The sequence below is a fragment of the Pelobates fuscus genome, chromosome 1 (genome assembly GCF_036172605.1).
Source record: "Pelobates fuscus isolate aPelFus1 chromosome 1, aPelFus1.pri, whole genome shotgun sequence".
Classification (NCBI taxonomy): Eukaryota; Metazoa; Chordata; class Amphibia; order Anura; family Pelobatidae; genus Pelobates; species Pelobates fuscus.
In genome coordinates, this window is record NC_086317.1 from 137,548,005 (window position 1) to 137,569,580 (window position 21,576).

The 21,576-nt window shown below is 39.6% G+C and overlaps 1 protein-coding gene across 2 annotated transcripts in view; it reads right to left on the reverse strand.

Moving 5' to 3' along the window:
• MAGI3 (membrane associated guanylate kinase, WW and PDZ domain containing 3) overlaps positions 1–21,576 on the reverse strand; it is a 309,487-nt gene that overhangs the window by 169,111 nt on the left and 118,800 nt on the right. For both annotated transcript variants that reach the window (XM_063450667.1, XM_063450673.1), the window contains exon 2: positions 5,566–5,682. In XM_063450667.1, coding sequence (XP_063306737.1) covers positions 5,566–5,682 — 117 coding nt within the window. The remainder of the gene's footprint in view (positions 1–5,565; positions 5,683–21,576) is intronic.

Genomic DNA, 21,576 nt, shown 5'->3' on the forward strand with positions numbered 1-21,576 from the left:
TTCTCCTCCGACCCAGGCTCTCCCTGCTTCTCCTCCGACCCAGGCTCTCCCTGCTTCTCCTCCGACCCAGGCTCTCCCTGCTTCTCCTCCGACCCAGGCTCTCCCTGCTTCTCCTCCGACCCAGGCTCTCCCTGCTTCTCCTCCGACCCAGGCTCTCCCTGCTTCTCCTCCGACCCAGGCTCTCCCTGCTTCTCCTCCGACCCAGGCTCTCCCTGCTTCTCCTCCGACCCAGGCTCTCCCTGCTTCTCCTCCGACCCAGGCTCTCCCTGCTTCTCCTCCGACCCAGGCTCTCCCTGCTTCTCCTCCGACCCAGGCTCTCCCTGCTTCTCCTCCGACCCAGGCTCTCCCTGCTTCTCCTCCGACCCAGGCTCTCCCTGCTTCTCCTCCGACCCAGGCTCTCCCTGCTTCTCCTCCGACCCAGGCTCTCCCTGCTTCTCCACGACCCAGGCTCTCCCTGCTTCTCCTCCGACCCAGGCTCTCCCTGCTTCTCCTCCGACCCAGGCTCTCCCTGCTCCTCCTCTGACCCAGGCTCTCCCTGCTCCTCCTCTGACCCAGGCTCTCCCTGCTACTCCTCCGACCCAGGCTCTCCCTGCTTCTCCTCCGACCCAGGCTCTCCCTGCTTCTCCTCCGACCCAGGCTCTCCCTGCTCCTCCTCCGACCCAGACACACAAACTGTCACACATGAAGACACACATAAACAAACACTGACATATATAGATATGTATATGTATACATAGATATGTATAGGTATAGATACAGACACACATTTGCAAACATGGACGCACATGCAGATACACACACTGACACATACAGGTACACAGATACACACAAAGATACATACAGACAGCACGGTTTTCAGATATTTCATATAAGAAGAAGTATACTGCCCAATAATGAGAGATTGCACTCTTTAGTGTTTCATTACTAAAAATAAATTATCCCTACATAATAAAACACAAAAGGAAAATAATATGTCTTGCAGATGTGTGTTTACTATATGTTGCGTACATTGCTCTCCCGCCCATCCTACTGTGCGATATAAAAGAGCAATGGCCATTTTTCACACTGACTAAATAGGAGTAGAAAGCTAAGCACGATTTATGCTGGTAGATTTAAATGACGAAATAGGAAAAAAGAGTAAACTTTGTTTTGTTAAAAAAAAAAAAAAAATGAAACCTGCCTTGGGGGATCAATAAAAATTTTATTTTCCATAAGATTACATCAGATTTAACAGCAGAGAGAGCTCTACAGCATTTTTATTGCAACTCTGCATGTGTTCAGATATCCCCAAATCTATTGCGTTATTAAATATGTGACTGGTTTCTTAATAGGTTAACTGTTGAAAAGTATGGATGCACGCATTAGATGAAAAGAAGCATATACTTCTGAACCATTTTAAAAAGTAAAAAAAAACAGAAGAATCTTTGTGTAATATCTCCTTAGTTTGGGCCAAAATGATTTAACCCCTTAAGGACCAAACTTCTAGAATAAAAGGGAATCATGAAATGTGAAAGTGAAGTGAATCATTCTGGATCTGCATATCTGGAAGGGCTGGAGATTTTACGAGCTCTGCTGTGAAATATTACACAAGGGAAGGAAAAGGCATGATACTAATGGAAATGTGTCATTCAAAAACATTCTGAAATGTACCACTGTTTGAAGAATCTCATCATGTACTAACTCAATGTGCGAAAATCAGCTTAAGCACTTTTGAAAAGGAACATTAGAAGTAATCAGAAAATGTCATTCACACTTCTGCTGATTTCCAGATTATGTTTTAGAGTACTGGGCCATGCAGAAGGTTTATTTATCTATTTGAGTATATGTGTTCATATGTCTATATATTAAAAAAAATACAACAAATTAAATATATATATATATATACACACACACACACACACACAATCACACACACACACTTTCAATTGGCAAATTATACATACACATCATCTTTGCAAATTCTTCTTGCAATGAGCACACAGATTGTTTTAGTGCAGTCTGAGTCCATAATTTGAGTATACCCTGGTCTACCAGAGGCTAGTGAGAGTTACACTCCGGAATAGCATTTGATGTAAATTTAATGACAGCGGCTGAAATAGCTGACACCAAGGACAGTAAGTTCCATTCTCGGAAAGCACTGGAACTTGTATGTCTCAGAAGTGGCCTTACAATAAAATCATTCTCTTACCCCTTAACTCTACCCCAACACACTACACATTAACCCCTAAAACACATGCAGAGACAGACAGACAAACATATTTGCGGTTCATAGCCGCACAGCTTATTCGCACCTACAGGGATTCTCAAGGGAGGCTCCATGCATATGGAACAGATTGCCTTCACTCATAAGACTCTCCCCCTTACCCTTCAAGTATTTAGAAAGTCCTTTAGAACCCACCTATTCAAAGTAGCCTATGGACTTCTAGGGAAGCTGTCATTAGTAGGTTAATTCTCCACTTCACTTTCCCACCCTGTCAATTGTTTACGCAACCCTTCCTATGGTGTTTTTATACCCACTTCCTCAAAATAACAAGAGTAAGCTCATTCAATCCTCAACGACCTAGCTTTCCTATTAACATGTATAATTGTCTAATTTGTTGTTACATTCCCCCTGTCATAACATTGTAAAGAGCTGCAGAATAAATTGGCCTTATGTAGATGCCAAAAACAGCAACAATAATAATAGCAACATATATACTGTATATACTCATGAATACATTTATATACTATATACTGTGTCATGCCAAAAGCATGAGTTCTTGTTTGATGTGTGTTTATATATATATATATATATGTTAAGAGGTGTTTTTTTTTTGTAAACCTTGGGATGACATTTATTGTGGTCTTTGATCTTGCACCAGTCCTAGACCATAAAACATCTAGATAGCCATCACCAGAGCTGGACACAAGGAATTTCATAGAGTGGGCAATAGACTGCCAGACCAACCCCCTCTGATCCCCCCCAGGGGTCTGCCCACTGAGAAACAACTAGTTTAGATATATAATGAGGGTGCTGGACTATCCAGAGAGTTCAGTTATTCATTTTTCTTTTGTCAGTAACTTCTAGGAGATCAATACCATCTAAGACTCCCACAAGAATTCTATATGGGGTAAATATATGTAAGGAATTTCTTGTGTTTTCTCCTAATTTATTGTATGTACTGTTTTGCAATTTGTTATCTGTATGTCATTTATTTCTGTATTTTGTACTCAGCACTGTGAATCTTTTTCGTCAGATTAAATGTTTACTTAATCAGCTTGTGTCTCTGTTTTCTAAGAGCTTCACCCTCCAAAGAAAAGCTCAGATAAACACGTTACCAAAAAGGGTTAATTATATGTGTTCGATCAGTAAAAGTAGAACTGTGATTCTATAATTCTCCTGTGTGTGGCGTAACCTAAGACGCCCGGGTTTAAAAGTCTTGGTGGTGGCAGCAAAGTGTGTACTAGGGGGTTAGTGTAGAAGGGATTGCAGGGGTTAATTGAGTGGTTGCTGGGACTAGCAACAGGTAACCAGGGGTCTGGTGTCATTAACCCTATCACTTCCACACTCTCCCCACTGTCTCGGCTGGGCCTATAGCCCACGCTCGTGACAAACTAAGTATTTTTAATGATGCATATTTTGGGTAACATGCCAAATTCTGCTTTTTTAGTGCCTATTTTGAGCTCTGATTAGACTTTGTGGGGTTAAAGCACCCTACTCCTACATTCAATAGCCTATAAAAACATTTTAAAGCTCCATTACATTTCGATTCTAACTTTTGTCCTTTAAATATGAAGAAAAAAAAGGGTAAAATCCAGCTGCTACATGATATTATCTGTTCTTTTACATTCACATTTTTACAGTGAAAGAAGGTAAAATGACAGTCCTTTTTAAATAAAAATCAGAACAGAGAGGACCAACTGAGCTGTCCTCAATCATTTCCACTGAAAAATAAGTCACTGATTGTACGCTGTAATTATTGGCAGTCGACAATTTTGAGCAGCCTGAACATTTCATGCTGCACAATGGATGGTCATGGTCATGAATCTTAAAAGGTACACAACATTTTATCCTCATCTGCATTCACACTTACATCCTGGATGCTAAAAAAGTAGTCCTGGTCAAAAATAAAAGTGTAGCCGCTATTTGACTCATGATCTGCATTAAAGGCACTCTAAGCATCATAACCATTATAGCTCACTGCCGTAGTTATGCTACTGCGTGTCCCTGAGCGTCACCCTCCACCAGCCATAGCTTGTCCCCTCTACGGCTGCAAAACTGCACTACTGCCCTACTAGTCCTCCCAATCATCCTAATATTAGTCAAGTCCCGCCGTCCTGACTTAATTCTCTTTTTTTGGTAACACCAGGGAACTGTTCCCATCAAACATAGGTTGAGGGCATCATAGATGAGCTTTCCCTGTGTTCAGGGAGCTACGACCTTGCCGGGCAGTACTTACTGCAGGGTCTGCCCTCAATGGATTCACACCAAGCTGACTTGACAATTAATTGGGCGGATCTGCCACCATTCCCGTCCCACCGGCGTCCTGATTGTCTGAACATCGGAGTTTGGAGGAATGCATTATCAATGTGAATCTGTCCAACACCTAACAGCAATGATAGGCTGGGACGCTGTTCTATAATGAAGACATTTTCAGAAATACTTACAGCGAACATCTTTGCGGCCCAGTGAGCCGCAAGTTCACGCTTAGTGTTAAAGAAGAGTAGGCACCTGCTTTCTCCACATTGCAGGTGCCTACTCTTCTAAAATTTACCTGGAGGAGCAGCTCCGTCTTCCTGCTCCTCACTGTTCCCTTGTGTGTACCGCCTGTAGTGATGCCGGGTGCCGAAATATGACGTCAAGTTCCGGCACCCAGCATCACTAAACTGCTCGCAGGGAGCAGTGATGAGCAGGAAGGAGATCTCTAGATAGAAGATGCCCTACTGGACCCCAGGGAGATGCCCCACACCAGCTCCCAAAGGAAGGAAGAAATAAATAAAATTATGTGAGTGTGTGCAAGAATGTGTAAATGTGTGTGTGTCCGTCAGCGAGTGAGTGTGTGTCTGTCAGTGAATATGCTTGTCAGTGAGTGTGTGTGTCAGTCAATGTTGCGATGGCCGCTGCTGGACAGTGGAGTACCTGGAGGTGCACGGAAGCACGCAACGCGACATTACATTTAGACATGAAGTCAACGTGCTTCACCTTCACAGGGTTTGAAGAAGTAGCGGGAGGATCCGCTTTGGCACAGGGTGCAGACGGTGCCATTTGGGGTATACCAGAGGCTGGACTCCCGAGTTGCATACTTGCAGCGGCAATGTGAGTAGAGTCTGCTTGTTGGCCAGAGGGGGGGTGAGGGGGGTATAGGGGAAGTATTAGGATTAGTATAGGGGAAGTATTAGGATTTAGTATATGGGGGAGGAGGACTGGGATTTAGTAGAGGGGGTGCTGTGGTTTAGTAGAGGGGGTGCTTTTTTTTTTTAATACTGTACGTTTCAAAATAAACCTACGTTTCTATGAAAATGTAAGTTGGTTTAAACCTTGTTTATTTTGCTTGTGCTAGACGGAATTTGACATGCTTGACTTACAGGGTATCGTTCTCAGGTAGAGGTTATCTCTGATCACTTGTTGAAGCTTGTGGTCTATGGATCCCTTCTGAAATTGCAGGCTCAGGTAGTGACGCAGATCTTTATTGATAACTTTACCTGTAATGACAAAAGAAAAACAAAATACTCAAACCACAAAAAAAATACTTTTTTTTAAAAAATTATTATTAATCATCATCAGTGTTCTGCCATATCACACTTTATAACAATTTATTATCATGTGTTGCCCATTGTTATCTGTTCAACAGTATTAATTGGTGTGTGTGTATATATATATATATATATATTTATTTTTTTACATGAACAAAATGGTTCTAAGTAAAGTATACATTTTTTGATTTGTTAATCAGTTCAAGTAGAAAAACAACATTTTGATATACTGCAGTCTTCATAGCTTCCAGGTAGCCTCTTCTTTCAAATATTTGAATATTTAATGATAATCGTCATCTCACTTTGGCAGTTCTAAAATTGTGAGAAAGAGGAGGGGTGGGTGGGTGGGTGGGAATTTGAGTGATTGACCTAGCAACACAGGTACCATGTCTGTCAATAGAGGGGCCATATTATCCAATGCCAAATACTGAATACTGCTAGAAATGTCCTTAAAAACATCAAAAGTGAAGTACACGTATAAACAAAATTCTCTGTGCACCTTTCTACAGTTACCCAACCTTGGGTGACAGAGCTGGAGTGTTGGGTGATTGGAGAAACTATACCTTAGATCTGTCACATAATTACTTATGCCACACAATATATACAATGGTAATTTAATTTAATGGAACATTCCAAGCACCATAACCATCGTAGCCACTATAGTGAGATAGCCAGCCGCGAGAGACAGAAGTTCCTAAGCAGGAACTTCAGGCCAGCATGTGATTGCTCTCAACTGATCACTCTCAGCAAATGAGCTAATGGACGTTCTTGCTTAGAAATTTCTGGCTCCCTGGCATTAGTAGTGGAGGCAAGGAGTGACACCCAGCGATTCGCAGGTAGAAAGTAAAAACGTTCATTACTTACAATGGGGGAGCTGCAGCAAGCTGGACAGGAATATTTATTTATTCCTAGAGGGAGAACACTGCAGGGTTAATACTGCTTCTACTGGCTGTCTACCAGGTAACCACTAGAGGCGCTTGCCGCAGTTGCACAGAGTTTAACATTAAATTCCCCATAGCAAAGCATTGATTCCAGGCTTTCCAATGGGGAAACCTTAACACTCGCATGGCACTCGCAGCACATGCGCATTAGGTTTCTCCCTAATGCCAATGTCGAAGGAGGCAGAGCCAGAGCCAGCACTGAGAGATCCCAGCATTGGAAAGAAGTAGTTAAAGTATTATTTATTTTTTTTTTTTTTTTTTAACTCTTTTGCATTCCTAACACTATAGTGTTCCTTCAATACGGCCACGGAATTCCTGTGTGGTAACCTCCACACTGGAACACTGACAGAGCTTAAAGTTTTACTTATTATAAGCTTGGTTATATGAATACAATATGAACTTACTGCCAATGTTATTTAAAATTGCATTGTGTTAAGACAATATGAATTGACAGAGTATCTTCAAAAAACAATTACCGTACAATTTAATCATCCAGCTTCAAGAAAACATACTGATGATTTATCATCAGCGTTGCGATTTAGGAAATTAAGGGAAGAAGGAAGATCCAATATGGAGGGTTCCTAGTAAAAGGCGTATGTGGCAGAGATAAATGTATTTTATTTAGCTTCCCTGCACATCTCACCAATAAACAAATCAATATTGCACAATGGAGTGATTAGAAGCACAATATCCAGCCACAAAACATGATAATTGCTCTTGAAATTAGCTTTACATATGCTTTTTGAGCATGAGCTACATGAAACGAATTAAAACGCCTTATCAATTTCACATTGTGGTGTCCATAAGAACTGCCACCACACTGTGTTCCTCAGAATATAAACTGAAGTGAAGGGAGAAATGATTCATTACTAAAAGAAAAAAAGAAAAGATGAAAAATGTAACGGTGTGGATGAAGAAGGTGCAGAGGTAGGCAATCTTTGGCTCTCCAGATGTTGTGAACTAAATCTCCCCTGATGCTTTGTCAGCATTATAGCGGTTAGTGTATTATGATAGACATAGAACAAAACATATGGAGTGCCGAAGGTTGCCTACCACTTCACTAGGGGAAAGATACCCTGAAAAACCACTGGCTTGAAACTATGGTGAGGATGTTAAGTGACACGCGATTATCAACAATAACTAGTACAGTATGGATCTCAAAATTAGCGTTCTATTCCTGTTTCCTGACACTAGCACACAGAAGACGAGAGAGGGAGAGCCATCAGTGACTTGACGCTAAAATATCAGTAATAACTGCATTCCTGTAGACATGTCACGGAACTCTTATGAGGTACTTGATCGAGTTCTACATACCATACATTTCAAGTTACCTTGAGCATAAAACAATTCTAAACTAGTATCTCCAATCTCTCAGAGAAACAGCTGGCAACACTTCCTGGGTGTTGTTGCAGTTAACACATGTAAAGCATTACTGTGTTGGTCTTCCCAGGCTAACCAGGTAAATTCAATTGTGTGATTTTAAAAGAAACTCAAATACATTAAAAAACCAAAGTACGTAGTACCAAAAAACAAAAAAACATGCATTGAAACATGCACCTTCAGTTATGAACGGGATCAAATATAGTGTGAGAAAGTGAATTTATTGTCTGCCGGAAAAACACAGGACACAGCATACAAAGAACGTTGTTAGCACAAACACAATGTGAGTGTGTGCGAGTATTTGACTGTAACACGTAAGTGGGTTAATCTCATAATAGCAATCATTAGGATGGAAGAGAATAGGATGGGGACAAAATTGAGAATTCTAGCAAGTAGATACAGTAAATGATAAAATAGAATAATAATAATAATATATATATATATATATATATATATATATATATATATATATATATATATATATATATATATATATATATATACACATACATACATACATACATACACACACACACACACACACACACACTTCTGCAGTTTACCAGAACCCACAGTAAGTTTCACTAAACCAAATAAATGTAATACTGTATAGTTCTATATATTTCAGTATTCCAAACTTCGGGGCTACCTTCTGAGTGGGCGAACTGCAAGCTATGCCGGCTTAAGATTTTAAATGCCCCAAAGCAGAAGCTATCTTGTTTAACACTTTTGCTCCTTTGGTTCAGGCAGGGACAGAAACACAGCACTTTCATTGTACATTGGGAACTGCAAGGCTTATCTGCTCTGTGAAAAACAGCATGTTGCAAACTAAATTCACCCGAAAGCAATTCAGCTGCTCTGTGTGATAAAACCAGGAAAATGCAGAACGTCAGGCCGTCTCTTGCTGTGCAAAAAGCAGCAGTGTCTGCAGGTCAGTCAGTGATTTTCTAGATAATTCTGAGGTTTCCCAAGCTTCTTTAGCCTCCCCTATGCTATTCAGAATGTCCTTTTGTAACAAATGGAGTCTCAAAAGGTTTCTAGATGAATCCAGCCAAGCCATAGCATTGTTCATAGGTCCTATTTCTGGAATGTGGCCCTCCCCACGGTCTTCATTTGTCAGCTCGTATCAGGAAAATGAACATTATACGAACTTTCTGATAGCTGAATCATTGTGGCTTCTCTAAGGGCAGCTATGAATCAAAGTTTGTTCAGATCTCTCTGTGATTTTATTCCTGTGGGTACCAGTCGAACACATGAACTGTGTTGGGCTGGAAAATGCCTTGCAGTAACTGGTCTATAGAGTAATACATAATTAATGGGATGTCAAGGGAGGCAGTTATCAATGATTAAAAAATGAAATTAAAAACAAAAATAATAAAATAAAATAATATAAGCATAAAGCATGCATTAAATTAAATGATACATATTAACAATTATGTTAACTAAAGACTATACTGTTAGAAATACATATTTGCGTTCCTAATAATTTAGTGCTGGAATAGAAGTTTAGGTCATTGGCCCCCCTCAGAGTAATGCTAAAAAGGTCTTTAAACTTCCATTTTCTCCATTGCCAGGCCAGTCTTGGCAAAGCTTTTTCCATCTCCAGGGCCCTGTATTACCTTGCACTACAGAGAGGCCCTGTATAACCTTGCACTACATAAGAGCAGGCAACAGGTTGCTAGGAAAGGACCTGCCAAGAATGGGGTACACTGGTGTTGCGGCAGGCTTATGCAATGTATGATCATACTAGTGGTTACCTTGCTGACCTCATCAAAATTACCGATTTTTTAGCCAATCCAATGCTTTCCCACATTGGATTGGCTACAATCGGCAAGGGGGCGGGGCCAAATAATTTTGGCTAATCAGCACCTCCTCAAAGAGATGTATTGAATCAATGCATCTCTATGAGGAAAATTCAGCGTCCCCATGCAGAGTGTGGGGGTGCTGAACAGCAGGGCTGCCTACTGTGCAACCCTGAGCCAGAAAGCCCCTCCAGTGGCCATCTAAGGAGTGGCCACTTGGATGTGTCTCTAGAGGCAATGTAAACACTGCCTTTTCTCTGAAAAGGCAGTGTTTACATGAAAATGCCTGAAGTGAGCTATTATACTCACCAGAACAACTACATTACGCTGTAGTGGTTCAGGTGACTATAGTGTCCCTTGGGGCTCTTTAGGTCCCAATTTAGGATGGTCAGTCCATATTTTGGACCGAAATCCCTCTGTCCCTCTTTTCTATCCAAAGGAGCTCCATAATGTTTTCTATTTTTCTTTTCTATATTGGTGGTGTGTGAGAACTCCACAGAAATAATACTCCCACTAATGTGTATTTAAACTACAATAAATGTGTTGGGATGTATGAAAGAGGCATATCATAGGCGGTACATGTATGTGTATCCAAGGAGGCTATTCTGAGACATCTCAAGTGACTTCACAAACCCGATGGCTATTTACATAACCAAAAATATTATTTGGGAAAAAAACAAAAGTATATAATTTACTAATTTCTAAGCAAATTCATTGTAATTTAATAAACACCAAACATTTGAAGCTCATACAAAAGCTGGACAAAACAATAGATGATCAACAGAGGGATGTAGGCACACATTTGGGACACATTTGAGGCGAGAATATGTGACATTTCACTCCAGTTTTCTGTTTTCCACCCCGCCCCCAACACTCAACCATTATTAGTTAAAATTATTGTCACCAGTATGTTAACTCCATATACCAGGAAGAACCTTACAATGAAACCAATGGATAATTGTAGCAATATCAGCGTATAATTACTATGCTTGACTGCTTTGTAGTTGGTGCTATAACCCTCTTACAGATGCAAAGTAATTAAAATACAGTACTCCTATACAACAATAGAGACGAACTAATCAAAGGAGCCAAGCAGCCAATTCTTACACATGGATTTCAAATTTCTATGTTATGGAGATATCCTCAAAAATAAACAAGAAAAAAAAAACAAAAAAAAACACTACTGCAAAACTTCATCCCCCCAATTTTGGACTACAAATTATGCCATTTGTATTCATTTTAGGTGGCATGTATAGCTATTTGAAAGAAAAACAGCTTTATACAGAAAGAGCTTAATGCAGCAAAAAAAAGATCAAATGACTGGTTTGATCTTAAGAATCGTGTTGTTCCCATGACAATATCAAATGCCTAGAAGCAATACAGTTTGTTTGAAGATTATTGTATATCTATAAAGTACAAGGTATAGGCTTTGTTAAAATCTTTCAGAAAACTTGACACTATATAGAGTCTACAAAGTGTTCTCCACTTATTAAAATGTTTTCATTTGGGAAACTGGGCAAATTATAACTAAGTAGAAGAGGGGGGGATTTGAAGAAAAAAAAAAAAAAAAAAAAAAAAAAAAGGTAAACAACTTGTCAAAGTAAGTGGCTCCCACAGAAGTATTCAATCATCCTTTAAAAAGGAAAACACAAAAAACAAACAAAAAAAAAAAAATCGCTCCTCTGCGTCCGTCCGTTGAATGGTTTTAAATTGACCAAGTACAGAGAAATTTATCTTCACGCAAAATGGATGTCACAGACTTTTAGCTAGTAGGCTATTTATTTCCAGAATTATAAAGACATAATTAAACTGTACAGAGAGAAGAAAAATAGTTTTGGAACAGGCAATTTGTTTGCAGACTTTGTATTATGTACCGACAATCTAGCAATACGAGATGAATAATACACGTATAAGCAAAAAAAGCACGTCCACACAGCTCTTCGGTTTCATTTATACATTAATAATGAAAACGTAACTATAACGATAAATAGGAATGTAAATAAAGGAACACAATATGGGTCACGTTTATCAAGGCGAACCAGAAGAGATTCTAGGGCAAAAGTGTTAAGAGATACTCGTGGTTTCTATGGTGACTGCTTTTTATTTAGCACTTTATATAATAATATTCTGTTGTGCCTTGATAAATGTTTATAGGTGCCTATACAAAATGTACATGCATACCTCCCATAATTTTAAATGAACAAAGACGTACAGTTCAATTTTGGGGGGGGTGGCTCGGTATGTGCCCAGAAGAGGGGCTGTTGTGAGAAATTTTAGGCTGAATAAACAAATTGATATTTAATTCTATACTATGTATTAATGTCTTCTTTTCTAGAATGTTGTTTTTAGCATTAGGGTGTTTTGGGTTTTTTTAAAATGTACTTTTCTCTTTATATTTTTTGGCAACACAAAAATCACTAAAATGCAGTCTTTGGAAGAAAAGGAAAAAAAAAAAAGATACACAACTCATATTCTCTGAAATAAGTACAAAGTATGAACAAAGAAAGCATATGGCTTTAAGCAGAGGATGACACACTTATTCCTAGAGAGAGGAGCTAATCCCCAGAGGAAGGATTATACTCCCTCCATGACCTCGTTACACTGGTGAAGACTCAGTATAGTGCTCACTCGTTTCCCTATATATCCTGTGGTATTAAACTCAGGTCAATCGATTAATGTGAGCCAATTAATTTCTACTATACAGAGATAAAACAAAACAAAACAAAACAAAAAAAACCACCCCACTTAATGAAGCCAAAATAATTCACGGTTCTCAACAATGGTCTTCACTTGATGGTGTACCTACAGTTAAAAGCTATAGTTACACTCAAAGAATCAAGGTTCTGACCAAACACAAGCTAGTGAAAATATCTGTTTTTTATTTAAATAAATAAAAGGCCCTTATATGCACCAAACGACTGTTTGCTCTTGCCATCTTGTCGGAGAACCACGATGGAATGCTCGGCTTTTGCATAATATAACGCAGCCTTTTGTGTTTTCTGTTCCATCTTCATTGACTGGGGAAGTTAATGAGGGAAAATCCCATTTATCTTGAAGATATGGCTGTCCTGATGAAATACATAACTTCAATTTGCAGTACTCACTGAACCTTGTTTGATGTGCTTTCTGGGAAAATGACAGAGGCACAATAGATATCTTTGTGTGGTTTTGTCAGATGATGAAGTGGTGATACAATGTCCATCTAGGCTATGTGTGGGCTGCAGGGCCACTGCGGATCTGCTGATATGACAGTTTTGCTAATAACATCTGACAGTAGTGTCACAAAGGAATGATTGTGCTGGGCCTTACTATTAAATAAGATGCTCTCACCCCACCCCATTGTTAAAGAAAATGTTATCAACAAGAACAAAAAAGAAAAACTAAACATAATATTTATGGTAATGTTGCAATTAAAATTACAAGTCAATTCTCCACTGGAAATAGGACTAATAATAAGCATGTTTACAAAAATATTACTAGCCAAATGAAGGAGTTACTAGTGAGGAGAGGCATATATTTTTGTATAGCAAAGGTGAATTTTGCACTAGAATACTTGCCACAGAAAGGTGAAGTCCAGAGTTCCCACCTTTCTAACCAGAACATGAAATTATACCCTCAAACAACTCTTCTGTTTACACGCGGATCAAATTTCCTGAGGACAACTTGAGTTACTGTTTAAAACAAAATATGGAAGAAAGTGGAAAACACACCATACGGCAATCTAGGTTTAGCAATCTATGTTAAGTAATAAAAACAGAAGACGTTCAAAAGAAATCCACCCTTTTAAATCTAACCGAAATGTGCTATTTATTTTAGTTTAATATGAGACTTATATGGTTCGCCTTTAGTGGTCATCCCCCAATTTTCCGACAAATAATTTTAGGTGGTTTTCCAAAAAATAAAAGCTTTCTTCCGGTCATTCAAATCCTGGAACCTCTACTCAGTTAAAGGGACAGTCTAGGAACCATAACAACTATAGGTCAACAGAAGGGCCCAGTTTATTTTTGGACATTTAGGTATTAAACCAGTTGCAAATAGTTAAACCCCAAAGTGGTGTAGATGGCACCTGTCCATTTTCTGCCCCTGTTCATCCTCCCCACTCTTTGGTGTCGATGTGGAAGCCTTGGATTCGGCACCAGTGATTTGCCACGGTTCTACACCCACTAGGTATAGCGTTTGCAAGGTAATATAGCCTAGGTAGTAAATATAGTGCATATTGATAACATATTGCAATCACAGCCTTGCATATACAAGCTAACTTTAAGTTTACATCTATTTAATATTGCTTAATGGCAGGGGAGAGATAACATAAGCAGTGTACTGTTTTTATGCTCATTTTTAATTAGGATACAGCATATCCTGTGCCTGATTCGCCTTGGCAAGCTCACAAAATACATACTGCGCTTCCTTAATCTCCCAGATGAAAATTCAACAGGATAAAAGACTTTGTTTGTAAAGGCTACAGAACTACCGCTGCCTAATTTAATGTAAAACATCCGTACACATACAAAATTGTACCCCTCACACAAACACGTCAACCTGAACCAAGGTTTGTTCGATGACATTTACTAGTTACTGTCAGGAATATTTTATTTGCTTATTAATCAAGAGCATCCTGAACAACTTCCACTTCTTAAAGCAGTTTGTTTGACTAGCATCCAGACTCATAAGTCAGAAAATCAAAAAAATCAGGAAATCGATCTATTTATCTATATAGGTTTGTCATTTCTTAACTGTGTACCAATATGAAAATGTCACAAAGGCTATAGGTCTATATATCTACAAATAGATATATGCGTAATAAACAATAAGGCAAAATATATGTAAAAGAGTTCGGAAAAAAATATTTAGAAGGACAGAACAGCAGATGATTATTATAATTATTTCAACTTGTAAATCATGTTTTTGAATTCAATACTGAACAGGTGGGCATCACCCATGGAATTATATACCTTCTAACATTTCAAATCGATAAGGAGGGGCACTCATTTTATGGGGTGTAAGTGGAATTTTGGCCTGGATTGAGAAATGTAAGGCCATTTACTAATAATTCATGAATCTAAAATGTAATTTAGAACAAATATATCTTATTTACACATATTGATTTCTAACTATAACCATTACATTTATGTAGTTTATTATTGCTGTGGAGCTCTGTGAAACACTCACGCACACCAACAATATGAAGCTTTTAGAAAGTTGGGACATGAGGATAGAAAAGAGAGACAGAGGGATCTGGCTCCAAAATATGGTCCCCCAAAATATTCCCCTCAACTCCTTTGTAGATCCCATTAAACTCTGGGCACCTAAAGCATTTCATGTCAATGAAGTGGTTATGGTGTCCAGAGCCCCTTGGAGCCTTAAATTCAAGTACTGAATGGTTTAACACTGAATTGGAGTCCCCCAGGTGATGGTCCAGATCTCAGGATCTGATCGGCAAACTAGGAAATATTTACTTGAGAAACCGTGTTGGGCTGAGGGCTTCAGCTGACGCTCTCAGCCCATCACAGGCCGCCCACAGCAAGTACTTCTGCAAAGATGTGTGTTAAGAATTTGAAGCTTTACTCGCTATACGCACAAGCCGAACTTCTCAACCCATCACCGCTGCTAGAGCAGATGTTTGACAATAAATTAAAAAGAATAGACTTAAATGGTGCCAGGGGGACTCCACTTCAATGATAAACCATACAAAAACATTTTACAAGGTGCCAGGGGATTTGAGGCACCATAACCACTTTACTGACGTAGTGGTTATGATAACCAGAGTATCTCTTTAATTCAGCTCCATTCTCAATAATGATATTCTTGGAGAGAGGCTGAGTACACAGAGTAAGTGCAAGTCCATGTATGTATATGTTTTTGAATCCAAACAAAGAGTGGTAAATTAAAGGTCTTCAGGGGTCAATGGACTTTAACCCCTTAAGGACCAAACTTTTGGAATAAAAGGGAATCATGACGTGTCACACATGTCATGTGTCCTTAAGGGGTTAAAGGGACCCTACATTCACCAGAACCACTACAGCTTAATGTAATGGTTCTGGTGTCTATAGTATTTCCCTGCAGACTGAGCACTGTAAACGCTGCCCTTTCAGAGAAAAGACAGTGTTTGTATTGCTGCCTTGTAACGCCTCTAGTGGCAGTCACTCACATGGCCACTAGAGGTGCAGCACTGGCATTCAGCATCTCTGCATGGAGAGGCTGTACGTTCCCCAAAGAGATGCATTGATTCGTTGCATCTCCACGAGGAGATGGTGATTAGCGCAGTGCTATGCTTTGCTGCAAACGAGCAATAGCCTCCCAATGCTTTCCTGAAAACATCAAGAGTTGCGGCGTGGGCTAAAAAAGGAGTAAACTGACCTTTCCCATGTGATCCAAAGGGGGCCCGTGACCTAAATAGTTAAACAGTACATTGTTAGGAGTACAAACCTGTATTCCTAACACTATAGTGTTCCTTTAAGTCCCACAATTCTCTGCCAGATTACAACAATAGCGGATGGCCAAGCAAACTGTGCTGTGTAGATATATCTTTGGAAAGAATTAGAAGCTGTTCAGAGAGACACGTATAAGGGACATTAATTCAGAATCTTGCAGAAAGAGATAGATGGGAATCGAGAAAACTAAAACCTTTTTCATGAAGCCCATGTATTATTTGCAAAGAGCTTTCTGCTGAAGTATAATATACGAGGACTAGAATAAATGATCGCTCTGTGTGTACATGAACTGCAAGCTAAATAATTTCTATAGGACTTTTCCAGTATCACTCATTCTAACTGTTGGATTCAAACACAATGTTGACAGTTGGGAATCTATGGATCAGAGTGTAAAACAACATACTGATTATTATGCTGGAACCGAACAAGTTATGATTTGCTAGTAAAGTTAGTGTCAGCTTCTGTATTCTACTCTTACTGATTATAATGAAAACCAAGACATAATAATCTATGATCTGACTATTACATACCTGATGCAAGCTTAAAACAATTAAAGGAACATTAGAGTGTTAGGAACACAATCACCCTATTCCTAATTCTACAGTGCCCTATTCCATTATTAGAATTTGGACTTCCCAACGTATGCAATAACATTTAGTTACAATTTTTATTTTTTACTTTGCCAATGCCGAGACTCCCTCAGCGCCACTTCCCGCCTCACCTCCCACTATGTCATGGTGTTGCTCTGTCTGTAATGGTCAAATCCAATGCTCCTCGCATACATGCACTGTGAGGGGGCAGGCCAGTTGAATGCCCAAAAAGGAGGTAGGTTTGCCCAAAGGTTTGGCAAGTGGGACTGGAGTGAATGAATGCCAGGTTGCCAATCAATCATCCAGGCCAGCCCACTGAGGGAGGAAGATGAAGGGAGCACTATATCAGGGCCCTATGCCGAGTCCTATAACCCAGAGCATAACGTAAGCGCTCACACTATACTTTTTGGGGACAGTTACCTGGTGTCCCCAAAAGCTGTATTCCAGTGAATGAAGTTGAAACCGTAGGACTGGTCACTAAAATCAGGACTACCCTGACGAAAATCGGGATGGTTGGAAGGCATGGGAAAATCCATGACAGACAAAGGGTATAGCAGACAGAACCTGCAGTTGAGCTATGAGACGTTTTTAAAAGCGGTGCTGAATGAAGCTATTAAGCTAGTGTTCACTGTGAGATACTGGAGATATGCAAAACATAATCAGGGTACCTCTTGATAAGAGGAGACATGGAACCTTTGTAGAAAAGGTAGCCCTTGTTGGCAAAACCGTAATTATCAGTTAATGTGCATCTTGTTTAGTGGGACAAGATTAGTTTTTCTCTTATAGGTCTTTAAATTGCTTATGTTTCTCTGCCACCAACAGGTATACCTGCAAATGAGTTTAACAAGCCTGCAAAATGATGTTTCCACCAGAATTGCATTTTTATTAAGTGTAGGGCATGGAACGAAGATGAGAACTAAAAAAACAAAGAAAGAAATTATGGAAGAAAGAAAGAACGAAAGAAAGGGGGGGAGGAGGGATAAAAAAAAAAACGCTAAAAAAAAAACAAAAAAAAAAACGCAAAATCAAACAAACTGACCATGAGCTGCTTAGGAAATCATACGATAAAGCACTCCCACCGGTTTGAGAAAGACAAGAGAAATAAAGCTGGGCCCATGAATGTACCATTTACAAAGAAATTAACTACTGTGCCATAAAGAGGACAGCAAGAGCTCTGGGGAGATAATTAGGGTCGCACAATGCAGACCGAAGTGGTAGCAGCAGATCGCTCTGAATTCCATTTTAAGACTATTCCCTGTGTTTCTGTCTATTTAGTGCAGTCTAGATTAAAATAACTACTTGCATAGTCAGGATAATGTGTTTTTTTCGCAAGCTGAAAACTACACTGTGTTGCAGGAGAGAAGCGGGGGAAAAAAGCCATAGATTGAAGTCCTTGCTACAACAGCAACACTAAAATATTAATGCAGAAAGATAAGTCCTGCGCTCACTCCCATCACTGGGCGGCAGCAATGACTACAGTACACATCAGCCCCAATATATAGTAAAAACCAAAGAAAAACAAGTTACCTGCGCTCTCTCCTTAATCCCTATGTATTTTTAAACAAATGGAGTTTTTTTTAGTTACCTCCAATGGCCATGAGAGGATGAGCCCACCTGCCAACGGTTTTTATAGGTTTTTACTATATATTGGGGCTGATGTGTACTGTAGTCATTGCTGCCGCCCAGTGATGGGAGTGAGCACAGGACTTTTCTTTCTGCATTTGTATCCATTTTTTGTTACAATGCAGCCGCCCATCCCATGTGTTCCCTATTAAGGGTTAATAATGTATTGGGGTGTATATAAAAAATACCCCTTTCTGTCTCAGAGATTTTTGCCAGAGGCTCAAGGAAGCAAGGTGAATGGTTAGAGTTAGGACCCACCTAGGGGGGTCTGCCTTGACGTTGTCAGGTGGGCTCATCCTCTCATGGCCATTGGAGGTAAAATATTAAGCTGCCTGCCGTGTGCTTCTTTTTAGCCTTCAATCGGTACAATTGTTTTACCTGTTAAAGAATATTGTATAGTTTTCCATATTTGCATTCCTGTCCTCTGATAAACTACAAATGAAGGAAGTAGAATAAATTAATTTCTACCATTGCGATTTAGTTGAACTTTGCTGTAAGGACTTTTCATGCCAACCAATTGTCCCTCTTATTTTAGAGTCATTCCCTCTTTGGTAAGAACTCATAATAGACTACCACTTTAAAACATAAGAACAGTACAAATAGAGTAAAAAAAAACCAAAGCCCCATTCCATAGTATCACAAAAATAAAACTGATGCAATAACTAATAAGAATAATAAATTATATATTTCAACGTACCCTGTGTATAAAGTGAAAGAAAAATAAATGTACACTAATGACACTAATTTATTAATTGTTTGAAGGAATATTCTCCAAATAATGGATGAAAAAAAAAAAAAGATATACCGTATATACTCGAGTATAAGCCGACCCGAATATAAGCCGAGGCCCCTAATTTTACCCAAAAAAACTGGGAAAACTTATTGACTCAAGTATAAGACTAGGGTGGGAAATGCAGCAGCTACTGGTAAATTTCTAAATAAAATTAGATCCTAAAAAAATTATATTAATTGAATATTTATTTACAGTGTGTGTATATAATGAATGCAGTGTGTGCGTATGAATGCAGTGTGTGCGTATGAGTGCAGTGTGTGCGTATGAGTGCAGTGTGTGCGTATGAGTGCAGTGTGTGCGTATGAGTGCAGTGTGTGCGTGTATGAATGCAGTGTGTGCGTGTGTGAGTGCAGTGCGTGTGTGAGTGCAGTGCGTGTGTGAGTGAGTGCAGTGCGTGTGTGAGTGCAGTGCGTGTGTGTGTGAGTGCAGTGCGTGTGTGAGTGCAGTGCGTGTGTGAGTGCAGTGCGTGTGTGAGTGCAGTGTGAGTGCAGTGTGTGTGTGTATATATTAATTTAATATTTATTTCCAGTGTGTGTATATAATGAATGCAGTGTGTGTGTGTATGAGTGCAGTGTGTGTATGAGTGCAGTGTGTGTATGAGTGCAGTGTGTGTATGAATGCAGTGTGTGTATGAATGCAGTGTGTGTATATGAATGAAGTGTGAGTGTGTGTGATGCAGTGTGTGTATATGAATGAAGTGTGAGTGTGTGTGATGCAGTGTTTGTGATGCAGTGTGTATGAGTGCAGTGTGTGTATGAGTGCAGTGTGTGTGTATGAGTGCAGTGTGTGTGTATGAGTGCAGTGTGTGTGTATGAGTGCAGTGTGTGTATATGAATGAAGTGTGAGTGTGTGTGATGCAGTGTGTGTGATGCAGTGTGTGTATGTGTTGGTGGGGGTGGGCATTTAATATATTATTAATTATTATTATTATTATTATTATTTTTTTTGTATTATTATTCATTATTTAATTATTATTATTATTTTATTTTTTTTATTATATTTTTTCGTCCCCCCTCCCTGCTTGATATATGGCAGGGAGGGGGGCTCCTTCCCTGGTGGTCCAGTGTCATTGGTAGTTCAGTGGGGGGAGAGGGGGGCTGGCAGAGCTGTACTTACCTTTCCTGCAGCTCCTGTCAGCTCTCTCCTCCTCCGCGCGGTCTGTGCAGCTCCCTCTGTCAGCTCACAGTGTAAGTCTCGCGAGAGCCGCGGCTCTCGCGAGATTTACACTGGGAGCTGACCGAGGTGCTGAACGGACGGCGCGGAGGAGGAGGAAGCTGACAGGAGCTGCAGGAAAGGTAAGTACAGCTCTGCCAGCACCCCTCTCCCCCCAGTCTGTATTATGGCAATACAAATTGCCATAATACAGACTGACTCGAGTATAAGCCGAGTTGGGGTTTTTCAGCACAAAAAATGTGCTGAAAAACTCGGCTTATACTCGAGTATATACGGTATATATTTTTTTTAGAAATATATATAGTATGAAAGACAATTGTCTTTGGCGGTCGATTTTCACTTTACTTGTATTTACTTTGTGCCCTTGAGAAAGGCGGTCTGGACCGCCGAAACGCGCGTTGGGCTATCCATGGGTTACCATGGTGATTTGTACTTCGAACTGACATTACTTATTTAGCAGGATACTATATTCCTCAACTTAGGAGTCGCTTTGAAACTCTGGTACTCTATTCAAAGGGAGGTTGGGCTACATTTGTTTTGGTTTAATGGTGATACTACTTGTATATATTACCTATATCAGGTTTACTTGATTATTTCCACTTTATTTTCACTCTTAAACTATGCCCTCCTCTATCCTTTCGATTTCTGCATTTTAATTATTAACCATGTGGGGCTTGGTGCCTGCTACATGTAAGCTATATTGCTAAATTGTATCCATACTTCACATTAGTGTCACAGTTTGTTACAAACACTTGAGATTGTTATTAGGATACATAACTGTAGCTACTTATCAGGAACCTATCCCTGTTTAGGCATTTTTTTGCCGCTTGAGTTTTTACCCTTACTTATTTTTCCAATAAAGTTGTTTATTATTTTGTGTGAGACGCCATTTTGGGGTGGCTTGAAGGTGATTAGCCTGTTTTTAACAGGGTGGTCTTATCCTTCATTTCTTTTTTCTATTTGTGCTATATGCAGGGTTATGCCCTTTTCGCCACCCCAATAACCCTTTCTCTCTGGGGCTCCCTTTAGGTTTTATACCTAGGAAGCGCCTTTTTTTCAACACAACACAAATGAAAATCTCCAACATACTGCGCTCTTTATATAAAGAAT